The following is a 13,380-nucleotide window of genomic DNA, read 5'->3' as shown; positions in this document are numbered from 1 at the left end:
TCACAGGAGTTTGGGGAGTAGTAGTCCTGCCAGATCGGGAAGTAGAAATATTTCCTTTATTTACACATACAAGGGTCCAATAATCGTTTTATGCATTTTTCTGCTAAAAGGTTTCTTCTAAAGGATTGATCATGCTTGCACCGACATGATCATGTGGTGCACCGACTACATTTGCCATTTGAGCTCTACACGTCTCAACATTCTTAGCTTAGAAAGATTGGAGAATAGTAGGCAGAGCAGAATATACATACATACCAGTATTAAACAAGAGTTCTCAAAGGATTATTCTAAATCTAAAACATACCAACGTCATCCAAGCAATAACCCAAAACACATTTCATTTTAGTATTTTTTGTATTGTTTTCGTTTAAACAAGATTTTATTATTAGTGGTAATCTCCCTCGTTACGGATACAATCCTTCACTGCATCATATTTACCTTTCGAAGTTGCTTCGCCTCCTGCTTAACGGCAGCACGGGCCAACTTTTTCTCCCACAGTGTCTTCCTGTAAAAGTATTTCCTTTTCTTGTGTAACGCTTTCTCTTTATGGGTCAGTGTCGGGTAACAGTCGACGAATTGAACTGCATTCGCTTCACCAACCGCCATCGGTACCGTCCCATCCACATCGTCCAGCACGAATGAACTATCCGTGACGGTTGATGTAGTTGCTGCTGGTGCTACTGCTGCACCTGCCACTGTAGCAACCTTCGCGCCCGTTGTAGTTGCCAAGCGTGTTCCTCCTCCCTCCTCCGCTTGCATTTCCTGGCGAAGCTTTAACTTGTGCTTCTTTCCGTACCAATGCTGACCGAACAGCTTCTCATCCGATACGATCAGATTGCAAGTTTTGCAGTAGAATTTCCCTGACGGCATACGGTACAGCGACCAATCGGTTTGACGGGCCGGCACAGACAGGCTGCGCAGGATCGTGTCGGATGCGTTGAACGGTGTAGTCCGCACAATTACACCCATCGAGCGTGCTTTCTTGACGTGTTTGGAACCCTTCAGGTGTGTCACCATTTCCGACCGGGACGTAACGGATGTTTCGCAGATCAAACAGAACGTACCAGTTTCGTCCACACAGTCGAGTCCTTCCTTTTTGCGGAGCTCTTGCTCGAGTGTGGTTTCACCGGGTTTCACCGGTGCGGTAGTTACCGTCGGTTCGGGTATGGTTGTAGTGGTGGGGATTACCGGTGGGTCTGATGGTTTAGTCACTTCCATGACGTCCTCATCGCTATCGACGTTGATCGTTACGATGAATTGCGTTTTTGGGAGCGTTTGAGTGTTCGGTGCCGGTTTGACCACGGGCGATGGGAGTTGTTGGACCGGAGGGATCGAGCTAACACCGTTCGTCTGCGAAAGTGACTCAGCGGCCAGAACCTGCGCAATCAGTTGCTGCGGTGGTTCCGGCGGTGGTTCTAAGCGTGTTCTCTTCGCTTCATTCAATGCCGGCGTTTTGTTCGGCAGAGGTTGAAGAAGTCGCTTCTTTACCATGGGTGGCTTTACGGCGGTAGACGGCGCTGAAGTGGATGGCACTGCTGTAGATGGCGCTGCAGTAGATGCCATTCCGGTAGATGGCGCCACCACATCAGTTACTATATTTGTGCTATAAAATAGAGAACAGTGGACGCGATAATACGGGACATTCGTTTAGAAAGTTAAGTCTTCATGATGCGAGCAATACAGTATAATATGTTCAATATAAAATTTAAAAAAGATGTATACCATTAAAATTCAAATCCTTTACATATTTTTTCCTCCACAGAAAAAAGAATCAGTTATTACCTACTCAAAAACCCCTTCTCGCACCTATGCTAGCTTTTTTGTATACCTTCAATATCTACCTTCCCGTGCTTGATTAAGAGACACAGGACACCAGAGCAGCAGTCAGAAGGGAAGCCGTTGGAAGCACAGCGCACCGTAACGATGGCCAAGAAGCGCTGAAATAGAGATACATCACGGCAAGGGAAGAAGACGAACGTTCAGTTCGAAAGTTTGCACTAGAGCTGGCTATGGGACTGGAATTGTTACTTGTGCACCACCACTTGACACAACGGACGTCAAAACCAGCCAGTAGTTGGGCCCGTGCTTGTGCTTGTGGACACGCTCGCGCAATCACTTTCGTTTTCCGATCGCTTTGCTCTTACACACACACACTACTGATCCTATTCCATCGTTCTAGTATCGGCATCGAATAGGATCCGAATGATGGGTAAATCGGAAAACGGAACTACTGCACTGCACACATCCCCGTTTCCTTTTCGCTTCCCCCCATTTAGTCGTACGTTTTCCTTTTTGTGCTTTGTGCTTGTTTGTTACCTGCTTGTTTGCCCACCAGGACGCGGCGGAAATAACGTGAACTGGGACAGTACTGAGGGCACGAGATAAATGTACGATTGTGGGAAGGGAAAAATAGACAGAGCTGCCGTTGAGGATGATGATCGACGCACGATTCCAGGCCGTGCTTTTTCTTCACTAGGGAACAAGTGGATACGATTTCCATTCGATTTCCTTCCGGGTACGTTCGTAAACGAGGTCAAAAAATGGAAATTGAACCGATTGTTCGGCAGGATTGTTGAACGGTCTGTTTTGGCTGGTGCGTTTCATGGGTTCATGGGTTTGGTGTTGAGTATTTTTAAATCATTTTTTGAAATGGAAATAAATCAGTCAAATGAAAGATTTACATAAACTGTTTTTACAACTCTTTTGGGATTCGAATCAATACAGAGTTTTGAAAACTGTCTTGGGGTTCAGGGCAGCGAGTTTTTACAGCTGTTATGACAGTCATTGACAGTTAAATAAATTAAAAAGTTGAAATACGTAAGATATCTTCACAGGATACCTAAATATCCTTCTCACCTAATTCCGGATCCGGAAACGCTTCCCCAGAACAGACTGTACCGACAAACGACCTTAAGAAAACACCCACCAGACTCTCTCCCTACCTCCATCTTCTTCAATGTACCACAGATTCCTTTTAAGCTACTTACGTTCGAATCCATTTGCCCTCGTTATTGAAATGCCCATTGCCGGACGGGAGCTTCTTCCCATTCACCACCATCCAGTGCCGCTTGCCGGTGTAGTGCTGATTGGCATGCTGTACCGAGGTAAGCACCAGATCGCAAGCCTCACAGTGAAACACCGATTTGCCGATTGCTGCCGTATCGGCGGCCAGCTCTAGCGGTGGGCGCTGACGTACCGGCATCGGTGTACCCGTATCCTCACAGTATTCCTTCAACCATTGGTTAATCTTTTTCTCGTGCGCTTTCGACTGGTAGTGAATGTTGGCCGAGATGTGGGAGTTCATCCGTGTACGACAGAGATTGCAGAAAAAGTCACCGAACAATTGCTTCAGCTCCTGAGGCAGTAGCTTTTCGTCGTCCGGATTCACTGCAAATAAGGGATCGATTACAGTTAGTCTGATAAGGAAGGAATTACGCTATACTTACAGTAAATGATGGTCTTCGTATGCAGCTCGTTCTTCTTCTCTTGAGCTGGAAGTTTCATCTTCAGTTTCGATTTCCCATCGCGGCGATTTTTCATATCCTGCCCACCTTTACCCCTTCCTGGATGATTCCCATTGGTAGGACGCATCGCTAGCGGACCCATCAACGGTTTTAATGGTTGCTGAAAATCGGGCTGCATCATGCCGGGATCCATGGGGAATGTTTGCATCGGATCAATCGGCTGCCAGTTTATCGATCCCGGGTACGGTACCAATCCATTGCCCAGCTTGTACTGCTCGTACTGCTGCAGCTGATACTGATAGTGACGATGTTGCTCCAGATACTGGTTGTAAATCATCTGCTGCTGCTCTACCGTTTGAGCATACTGTGTCTGCTGGACGTAGTGCTGGTAGGCGGCACACTGCTGCTGGTAGGCAGAGTACGCCTGCTGATAGTTGCGCCACTGTTCCACCGCATTCGCAGCCGATGCCGTCGTTTCCGGATCGATATCGGGTGGTTTGGTTGGTTCCAATGGTTCAGCAGTGGACTTCATCACATCCGGCGTGGACATTGCGTTGTTGGCTGAAAGTGTCGATGAATTTTCGTTATTACAAAGCTTCTTCGCTGGTATGCACCACCAACCTGTATCACTCATGCGGAGACGTTGTCAATGTTACCCGCACAAAACTGTTTCGCTAACTTGCGGTACTTAAACTAGAATAGAACTAGGGGTGGCCCGGTGGTGTAGGTGACAGCGGCGCCGGTCTTCAAACGGCTGGACCGAGGCTCAAAACCCATCCAGAACGTCCCCCTTGTAGTGAGGACTGACTAAGCAGCTAAGTGGTATCGGCAAGGCTTGTAAGCCATTAAATGACCGGTGTAACCTTAGAAATTCGTTAAGCCAAGAAGAAACTAGAATCGAATGAAAATAGTCTTATATGATTAGTGTAACAAAACTTAAGTGAACAAAGTGATTTTAACAATTATAAACTCACTTAAAAGTAGTTTATTTATAATAAAATACGGATGCCTCTTCTCTTTTGTTTACGGTGAGTGCTTGTTGTTGACATGCTCGATGACAGCTGGGTGAGCTCTCACGAAATCGGATAGAAAACTTTACCCAACTAACAGTTTGAAATAGATTTTAAAATAAATAGATTTATTTGGCTTTAATTAAAAATGTCGATAACGATAGAACTAAATCTTCTTCTGCATAATGACAAAAAATAAATTGGTCTAGATGAATTCATAACCTCTCCCTTCCTGCCAACGCCGAAAACTGTTATCATAGTCGTGTTTTAATACAGTTTTGTTTTGTTTCTAATCGGCTTAAAAATTTCCGTGATCAGAAAAGTCATCATTTCCATAATCGAAAAAGACCTTATTTAGCTGATCTTCTCTCATATTCGACCAAGATTTTGATTGTTTTGATAATTTAGTGCTAAAATTAATCAACTGTAGTACTGTGTAACTAAATGTCTTTTTGCCTTGTTGTGCTTATTGGGTACCCCAGGAAAGCTCTGCAGAACTCAACCCCACATTATAAGCCCGCTGACAGCCAATGAAAATAAATAGTCAAAACAACACAGACTGGCTCGCACACACAGCCACACAGCGCCTAGTTGGGTAGAAACGGCACGGACGGCTGGTACAAACACTTTATCATGCCATTATAATCTACACACTTCGAAAAGAGAGATTGAAATGGTCCCGTGAAGAAGTTCGCGTTTCGAAGGCTCTTTTAGCGTTGCAATCATTTGTGCGTAAGGCCACACTTGCCGGGACTTGCCTACTGGTGAGAGGAAATGTGATTCGTTTGGCACCGAAATCCGTCGCTAAAACTCACCCCCTCGAGGGTGAATTGGTACGAATCTCGAGAATCTGCAGTTGTGCACACGCGTGTGTGTTACGTTCCGTGGTGTCCGTGTGTTTGTGTGTGCGTGTACGTGTGTGTATTCCCTCTCCGGTGCATTGCTGCACATTGATTTTGTGTTTTTTTAGCGGTGTGTGCAGACAGGGAACAGGATTGTGGTTGTGTGGTGCGTTTGTGGAGGGAAAAGTGCATCTTACGAGCATTTTCTTTGTCCACCGGAAGGCAACTTCCGAAGGTTTACCTGGTGTTGTGCTACCCGGTTCCGGATGCACCGTGCATGGTACCGTGCCCGAGTGTCCGCAACTCAGACGGCCCATGGTGATCGATTTTAGTGGCCGCTAGGAGTGGAAAACGGAGCAAGAGCGGGTCAGAGCGCAGTGCAGTAACATCAAGATCCAAACATCCACCCACCAACCCACCCGGAAGGATCAACTCTCGGCAACCATCATCATGTCCAGCCGTGTGCGGAAACACAACGAACCGATGAAGGCATTCGTGCCCGTCAGTTCACTGCTGCTGCGAGGCACCGGATCGATTCACTGTACGGCCGGAAGTTCCGGTACGAGCGCAACCGGCCAACAAACCGGCAGTCCGAGCAGTATCAGCGGTGGTGCGGCCAGTGCCGGCTGCACCACGTCGTACGCCACCGGAGCAGGAAAATCCCTGTCGGCTACGTTGTCCCCACCCGTCCGGCACATCTCACCGGAGCATGCCATCTGTGGCAATCGGAGCCCGGGTGCGCTAACGTGCAAAGGTAAATGAATGTCCCGGCAAATGGTGGCGGAAATGAATGAATTTGTCCTATCGGCTTAGAGAAGCCGGACGGAAAGGGAAAGGGCGACCGGAAAATGCATTCCTCCAGGAGGGTGTGCGATGGTGGAAGCTATTTATTCGTCCCTCTATTCCTTGTATGTGTGATTCTATTTTGTTTTAATTATTTTCCTTCATACATCTCATACATGGTATATACTTGTAAGCCAAACCAACCTCCACGCCAAGGCCTTTGTCAAACGAAGCCAGAACTCTCCTTTGTACGTGGGGTTCGTCCCCACAACGCAAACAAAGCACTATCCTTTTGCGAAAATCGGTCTCAGGGAAAAGCATTCCCTTTTTTTTTCCTTTCGCTCTCACTTGCCATTAAGCTCTCTCGCTCTCGGTTTTCCCGTTGGTAGTGGTGCTTTGTGTGTGTATATGTGTACGGAAACACACAAGTGCATTTCCCATCAGTCGCATCAATCGGCATCGTAGTAGCATTTGCAACTCCAACACGTATCTCTCCCCGAGAGTAGAAACCTTCTTCACCTTCGTCACCGGTTTGGTACTCTACTACTACTACAGGACGTAATTCCCCCCCCCCCCCCTTCGGTTTTCCCTGGACCACACTACACTACGTGTGTTTCGTCCTGTTACCGGCATTCCGGACCGGTATCTGAGTTGCTGGAGATGTCCTGTTGGAGATGTTAACACTTACCTCTTCATTTGATGTTAAAAGAGGGGAAGTTTAGAACATTTTTTTGTTTTTCTTAATTATTACCTGTTTATGAAAGTAAGCTGTATATTTCATTTAACCCAAATAATGTTAGAAATAGGTACGAACTCTCATTGAATGCGGGAAATCATTGCGCGAAGGAGCATCATAAATGCGCCTAAAAGTATGCAATCTGCCTGTTCGGTTCGGGAAGTACAGCATACATTTGCCATTTCATTTAATCATAGTAACGTAGAATATCTTGTACAACTCTCTCAAAACTTATTTATCGGTTTGAATAAAAAAAAATCGATGAAAGAATGTGTAACGTCTGCGCACAATGTGGTACGCGCAAAAGTTACGCACAAACTTTTTAAACATCAGCATCATGGCCGGTTAAGATCGTGCTGTACAAAGCGAAAAGTTGACTAAACTCATCCTTTTTCAAGGCTTGCTATGTGAAGTATTAGCAAATATTTTTCACTTAATGCAAACTTTTCAAATCCAAAAAGTAGTAGATGATTGAGATATTCATAGACTTAACTTGTTTTAAAATTTCAATATAAAAACCTATAGTGGTTTTGATCTTTGATACAGTAGGGCTAAGGAACGAATCCCTTAAAAATCAAGGGTAAACCGAGTTAAGCAAACCAATAGAGGTTGTAATGCCATCTGTCGCTTCGTGGTAACTGCTAATTCTACTATAATTATGAACCTGGACCTTCATATTTTCTTGGCTTTACGAACTACTAATTCAAGCCGGCTACCGGATGGTTTACTAGACTTCTTGATACCTCTTAGTTGGACAGTCAGTCCTCTCACTACCGTGAGAACGGTCCGGATAGGATTAGAACTTCCCAGCGCAGCTGTCGTCACATCAAAAGATCGCTCTTGGGCCTACTGGCAATCTTTACTTTGTGTAAATTGATAGCAATTCGTTATTGTATTTATTAATAGCTTAATAGCCGGTAAGATCTGCCTTCAACAGTTAACAGTTATGAAGCTCCAATTCTTACTTCTCATCTTAAAAAATGCAGAAATTAATTTTTAAAAAGAAGAAAATTGTTTTATTTTGCTTGCCTTATAAACTGAATATCTAATCTAACGTTATATTGTCGAATTTTTAGCCTGAAGTTACTCTTTCGCGCCTAAATGTATGCATCTTGTTGGTTTCGATTGCTCATTACCGGGTTATTGGTCGGAATTAATAACAATACTATCGAAAATGTTATACACGTCATATTAATAAATAATCTCACATTTAATACAGCTCTACACATCCTTCATTGTGCCTAGAAATAATGAATTATTAGTCTATTGATTACACAAGACATCTCCAGTGCCGTGGAGATGAGCAGCATCTTTTCCTTAATAGCATTAATTTTGTGAAGCATATAAATAAACTGCGTCCAATAAAATAAAATATAAATTCGTTATCCTTTGCCATTATTTCGGTAGCTTGTATTGTAAAATTTTCGGTCCGTGAACAGAGCACGACGAAAAAACGAAATCCTTCCCCATGGAGACGCCTGGTACCTGTCTCTGCCTTCAATTGGACAAAAAAACATTACTAAGGATTCTGTGGCAAATTTATGAGATTCGAGAAGTTTACTTTTATTCCATTTGCATTATTAAAAATTGAAGCTAATATTCAACGGAATAATAATGGAAAGTTAATATTGATATAAATTCGTTCAAACGTACAAAATAGCGATGCAATTTAGTATTTTTAGGGGCACATTTTACATCAACTCTAACCTTTCCATAGTTCATTCTGGGCTTTCTAGGAAGGTTTCATTCGAGTTGTCGCTAAGCAAAGATTAAATTTTTCATCCATTAGCTGCCGACAGCATGTTCGTTCATTGGTTTCTCGTGAAATGTCACGTAAGCAATACCATTAACCGGGTTAAACATTATTGAAAACTGGTGTAATCCATCAATCAGCATCGAAACATTGATACCAGGTATATTACCTGTTCAAAGCGAATAACAACAACAATAACAACAAAAAAGCACCCGCCTCCCGGAGCAACTTATTTTCGACGCTATTGGTCGATTTCGGAAAATTGAACATTGAAACATCAAATCCAACTTCACATTCACAACGAGCAAATGGCCAGACACACACACACAGCGAGAGCCACAAGTGTAATGATGTTACGCACCGTACACCCTCACTGCGCAAACGTCCGCCTGTCCCGCTCTAGCGTGTCCAACTCGACTCGACTGGCCAAGAACGCAGGGGTTATTTATCAATGAAACTGCTTGTACGTTCACGGTGCCCGGAATCTCGCACCGTTTTGGACTGTATCTCTCGCTCGCAGCAACACAAAAAAGAAATCACCACATCATACGCTTTATCTCCGGGTGTAGAGCGCGCCTGCCCGTGCTATTGATATTGTTTTCCCGGCCGGCCCCCAAAATCGGTTCGATGTGTTTGTGATGTACACAACCAGCGGAAATTGTGTACAAAAACCCCGATCTCGGTGGGAGGATGGGGGGGGGGGGGGCTCTCTCTTTACCTTTTCACTCTCCTAATCCCGAATAACACCCGGCGTAGGCGTTTATATGCTAGCGAGGCCTCCCGATTCGGCTGGAAATAGAATCGACCAACACGGGGAAGTAAATTGGAAGCTGAACGTGCTGGAAAAATCGGAAAAACCTCCAAGAGAGAAATTGGTTAATAAAAGGCGCACGCTAATACACTAGCTAATAATACTGTTCTGTAAAATGTCAACCATTAATGCGGTCTTCTCTTTGTTTTGTTTGTAATTTTAACACCCGCTGGAATTGTTAAGCAGATCTTCGCTAATGAACAGAGCAGCAGCAAATACATTTTCCTATTGTCTCTGGCTCGGTTGAAGCTAAGTAAAAAGAGGGAAAATCCACCTCACCCATCCCCCCCCAACCCCCTCCCCCCTCCCCCCCCCCCCCCCCCGGGCGAAGATCCAGAAGAAATTTCTTCATTAGCGACTGCTGTTGTGCTGATTGCACACAGCACACACTCCTTCCCGCGATGTGCAGGAAATTCCATATCGACATAATAATAATACATAGTAATATCGTACCAGAGAGACAGCGACAGAGCGCGAGAGAAGGAGAGAGAGAGCGCATAGGATGCACACAAGGATACTCATTCAATCAACGCATAAATAGTGTCCTTGATCTTCAAAACTGAATGCACGCGCCGTACTCGTAGCGCTACGATTTGTGTCCTCTCCGTTGGTGGGCGCACCAAGCTGTCGTCCTTTTCTTACTGCCGACAACCATAGCCAGGTGGCTGTTGCTGTCTCGACTTGTAGTGCCTTCGCATATCCTACGGGGGTACGCTTGCTGTGTCTGCTCAGTGTATGAGTATGGTCATGAAGTTGTACCCCCGTGGAATAGGTTATCTTTTAGCTTTTAAAAAACAAATCCAGTAAAACGCTAATCGCCCTAATGGCGCTCTGTTTAACAGGGATTTTTTGTTTTACTAAATGGAAGTTCGCGGTACGCAGTGTTTGCTGCTGCTAATCGATTCGGTTTTCCATTTCCTGTCAGTTTTCCATGCGCAACACCGGCACTCACACTTTTTCCGCTCTTGTATGTGTGTGTTTGTGTATCGACAGGACATTAAAGAGGTGGTGCGAGAAGTGCAGTAGTAACGCGTCACAAACACCATTACAACGACACCCTCCCCAAAAAAAAAACACCGGTGCGCGCGTGTACGCATGCATACCATTAGCACAGTTATCCTTGAAATCATGATGGATACTCAGGACGACGGCGTAATGCAAGGCCGGTGTACCATCACCGTATGTACTGCGCTGATGTGTTTGCAGAAGAAGGTACCGATTCTATATAAATCATTCCATCGAAGAAGGGTTGCTTCCATCCATCACATCCCCGAGCGGGTTTAAGCGGTGTCGTTTGAGCTTATTTTTAGAAAGATTACCTTAGACACTATGGAAGTTGGAAGTGGTCAAACTTAATGCGCACAAATTCAAAAACTGAGTTTTTTTTGTAAAAAAGTGAACCAAAAAATTTCTTTTGGGGTTGTCCGATGGTACAGGCGATAACGTTGCCAGTCTTCACACGACAGGTGCGTTTCTTTGTAGTGAGGACTCTCTTTCCAACTGCCAGATTATAAGTAAATCTAAAATAGGCCAGCCTGCGGTTGAGTTCTTTAAGCCAAAAAGAAGAAGAACATTCTTCGTGTATGACACGTATGACTGCAGACGCCCAGTACTTTCTAGTCTAAAACGAAAAAAACATAGTGTTAAATATATTTGACGAGCCCTGGGTTTTTGGGGTAGCGCTATTTTTGGGGAATTTATGTTTTCGCGGAGCAATCGGAGTGGAGCCGCCAGTAGAAAGAAATTTTCGGTAACTAGAAAAGTGGCCTCTCATTATTAGTAGTATTGTTCGATAGTCGAATCTTCCGTAGTTCGTCAACGGCTTGAAGCAGAGATATCATATATCATATCAATATAACACGGAATAAAGTAAACGGGTTTTCCAATCCCGAAAAAATTATCAAAAATCAAATGAAAATTAAAAAAAAAACAAACGGAAAGAACGCGAATTATGATTTTGAAGTGATCTATGTTTTTTTTTCGTAAGAAAAAACATTTATAAAATTTATTTTTGTCCTCGTCTATAACCTATGTCTACCCACAGTGCTACCCAATTGTAATGTAGCGTCAGTCATTTTAATCAAAATTAAATACGAAAATTTCATAATTAGTTATAAATAAATTTCAATTAAAAACATTTACACTCATAAAATGTTCCACTTTTCTTGCTCATTATAGGTAAAATTCTCAACGACGGTTGCATACGGCGCACCGCATCGCTTGACGCACTTTATCTACGCCCAGCACCGGCCTGGAGTCTCGTAACACCGACCCTTCTCCAGCTGGACAAAGCAACCCAGACGGACGAATCGTTTCTCGAGCGAACGCGTGGTACGGCGAGCACCACCGGTGGTACAATGCTGTCCGCGGCACCGGCATCCGACGGGGCAGCCCCATCACCGTCGTCCACCTCGTCGTCACCGGTCATTACGCGTACCGATGCGACGACCCCGACTGATCTGAAGATGGAGAAAGTGATACGACAAAGACTGCAGCGTACGCATCGCGGCGAGCATTCCGTTAGCTCCCAGACGCTTAGCCCTAATCATGGTAAGCCATTTGTGGCGGAGTTGGAGAAGGAAACGCGGCAAAGGAAAATGATCATAAAATGTTTATATCTTCTCTAAACAGCAAAAGCAAGCCCAGTGTCGATACCAACACGTACCTGTCCGCCCGTACACATACGGCCGATGCGTAACTCTGTCGAAGGTTTAAATCAGGAGATTGAGAAGCTGGTGCTCTACCCGGGCCAGCAGCACAGCTGTCGGGCCGAGCTTGAGATGGTATGGTAAAAACTAGAATTTAAATTAAAAAAAAAAGTTAACATATTTAAACGATTTTTTTATCTCTCCTAATTTTAGTACTCACGTGGCACACCGGAAGGACATCGGGCACCGCTTGCCGATCTGTTTCATGGGGCCGGTGCCGTTTCGCTGGTCGGCGGTTCGGGCGATACGCGCTCGGTCAACACACAGACACCGCTCGGCGATACACTGTCGTCGGACGATGGCAGCCAGAGTACATCGCCGGACGAGGGTGCCGTCACGACGAGCGCCTCGCCTAGGATCAACAAATTTCTGGCCCGTGAACCACCGGATGGTTGTGAAAAGGTGCGATTTTGCAATTTTCCTTACGCGCGGAAGTGGACGGATTTTTTTTTCTTACAATTTCCCGCCATCGTGTTTCATTAAAGGTTAATTTAAAACTCACTGAAGCCGATACCAGTACAAACACGGCCTGCTTCAAACCGTGCACCACCGCATTCCAGCTGAAGCCATCGCTTGGGTCCGCATTCCAGCCACTGCAACCGCTGCCGACGCTTAAAACAACGCCGGAAGCAGACGATGATGACGATGGTGACGGTGCAGTGGAAGGTGCAGTCCCGGTCACCGCTTCCTCCGCTACGGAGTAAAACCGTTTTGCTAGCAAAGCTCGCGTACAATAAGCGTGTTTTTTGTTTTCTTTGTTCTGTTTAAGAAAAACATGTGTTAGCGCATCCGTTTTGTTTTCCGTTTGCCATTTTTTATTTTCAATTTTAACAGCCTCCTTAGAAAGCAACCGGTCGAATGTAATCTTATTACGAACCTGTTTCGATTTTTTTCGTTGTTTTCATGACGGAAACGATTTAAAATATTTTGATTTGACTAATTTCACAGAAGTGAAAAAAAACTATTGATTGTAAGTTTGCGTCTGATGATAGCTTCGTTTGAGTCAGGCACGGACAAAATTATTAAAACAAACCGGATAAAAGACAGAAAGAGAGAGGGCGAGAAAGTAGTAGAACCAGACTGAAAGGAATGTGAATGTGAATAATATACAAAACAATTTTGTATGGGCATTTTTTGAAAGCAGCAATCAGCTACAACCAAGTTTTTCCTTTGACCTGTTCTGCACCTGGAACGGTGCAGATACAAATTCATTCAAACGCAAAGGAAGCATCAGGTATCAGGTAGGAAAGGAACGGTCACACAAATACACTCA

General features: G+C 44.6%; 2 protein-coding genes across 2 annotated transcripts; one reads left to right on the top strand and one right to left on the bottom strand.

Annotated features, from left to right (window-relative positions):
* Positions 1-420: 420 nt before the first annotated feature.
* LOC126568123 (uncharacterized) lies at positions 421-4,098 on the bottom strand. Its single transcript, XM_050224539.1, has 4 exons — positions 4,086-4,098; positions 3,447-4,025; positions 2,988-3,387; positions 421-1,603 (listed from the first exon to the last, which is right to left on the bottom strand). The coding sequence occupies exons 1-4, from the start codon at positions 4,096-4,098 to the stop codon at positions 421-423; spliced, it is 2,175 nt and encodes a 724-aa protein (XP_050080496.1).
* Positions 4,099-5,763: 1,665 nt separating this feature from the next.
* On the top strand, positions 5,764-12,829 carry LOC126568221 (protein FAM117B-like). The gene is made up of 5 exons (XM_050224666.1): positions 5,764-6,070; positions 11,578-11,949; positions 12,031-12,182; positions 12,261-12,509; positions 12,593-12,829. The coding sequence occupies exons 1-5, from the start codon at positions 5,767-5,769 to the stop codon at positions 12,809-12,811; spliced, it is 1,296 nt and encodes a 431-aa protein (XP_050080623.1). The 5' UTR covers positions 5,764-5,766; the 3' UTR covers positions 12,812-12,829.
* The last annotated feature ends 551 nt before the right edge of the window (positions 12,830-13,380 follow it).

Source organism: Anopheles maculipalpis, chromosome 2RL, assembly GCF_943734695.1.
Source record: "Anopheles maculipalpis chromosome 2RL, idAnoMacuDA_375_x, whole genome shotgun sequence".
NCBI classification, from domain to species: Eukaryota; Metazoa; Arthropoda; class Insecta; order Diptera; family Culicidae; genus Anopheles; species Anopheles maculipalpis.
Note: the sequence above shows the minus strand (reverse complement) of the source record. Positions and strands in the feature narration are given on the sequence as shown.

Bases quoted from the DNA above. Each gene is read 5' to 3' on its own strand.
- LOC126568123 (XM_050224539.1), bottom strand. The intron at 3,388-3,446 runs GTAAGTATAGCG...CCTTATTTGCAG, and splicing joins TACGAAGACCATCATTTACT to TGAATCCGGACGACGAAAAG. The intron at 1,604-2,987 runs GTAAGTAGCTTA...TCTATTTTATAG, and splicing joins GAGGGCAAATGGATTCGAAC to CACAAATATAGTAACTGATG.
- LOC126568221 (XM_050224666.1), top strand. From the start codon at position 5,767: ATGTCCAGCCGTGTGCGGAAACACAACGAACCGATGAAGGCATTCGTG. The intron at 6,071-11,577 runs GTAAATGAATGT...TGCTCATTATAG, and splicing joins GGGTGCGCTAACGTGCAAAG to GTAAAATTCTCAACGACGGT. The intron at 12,510-12,592 runs GTGCGATTTTGC...GTTTCATTAAAG, and splicing joins CACCGGATGGTTGTGAAAAG to GTTAATTTAAAACTCACTGA.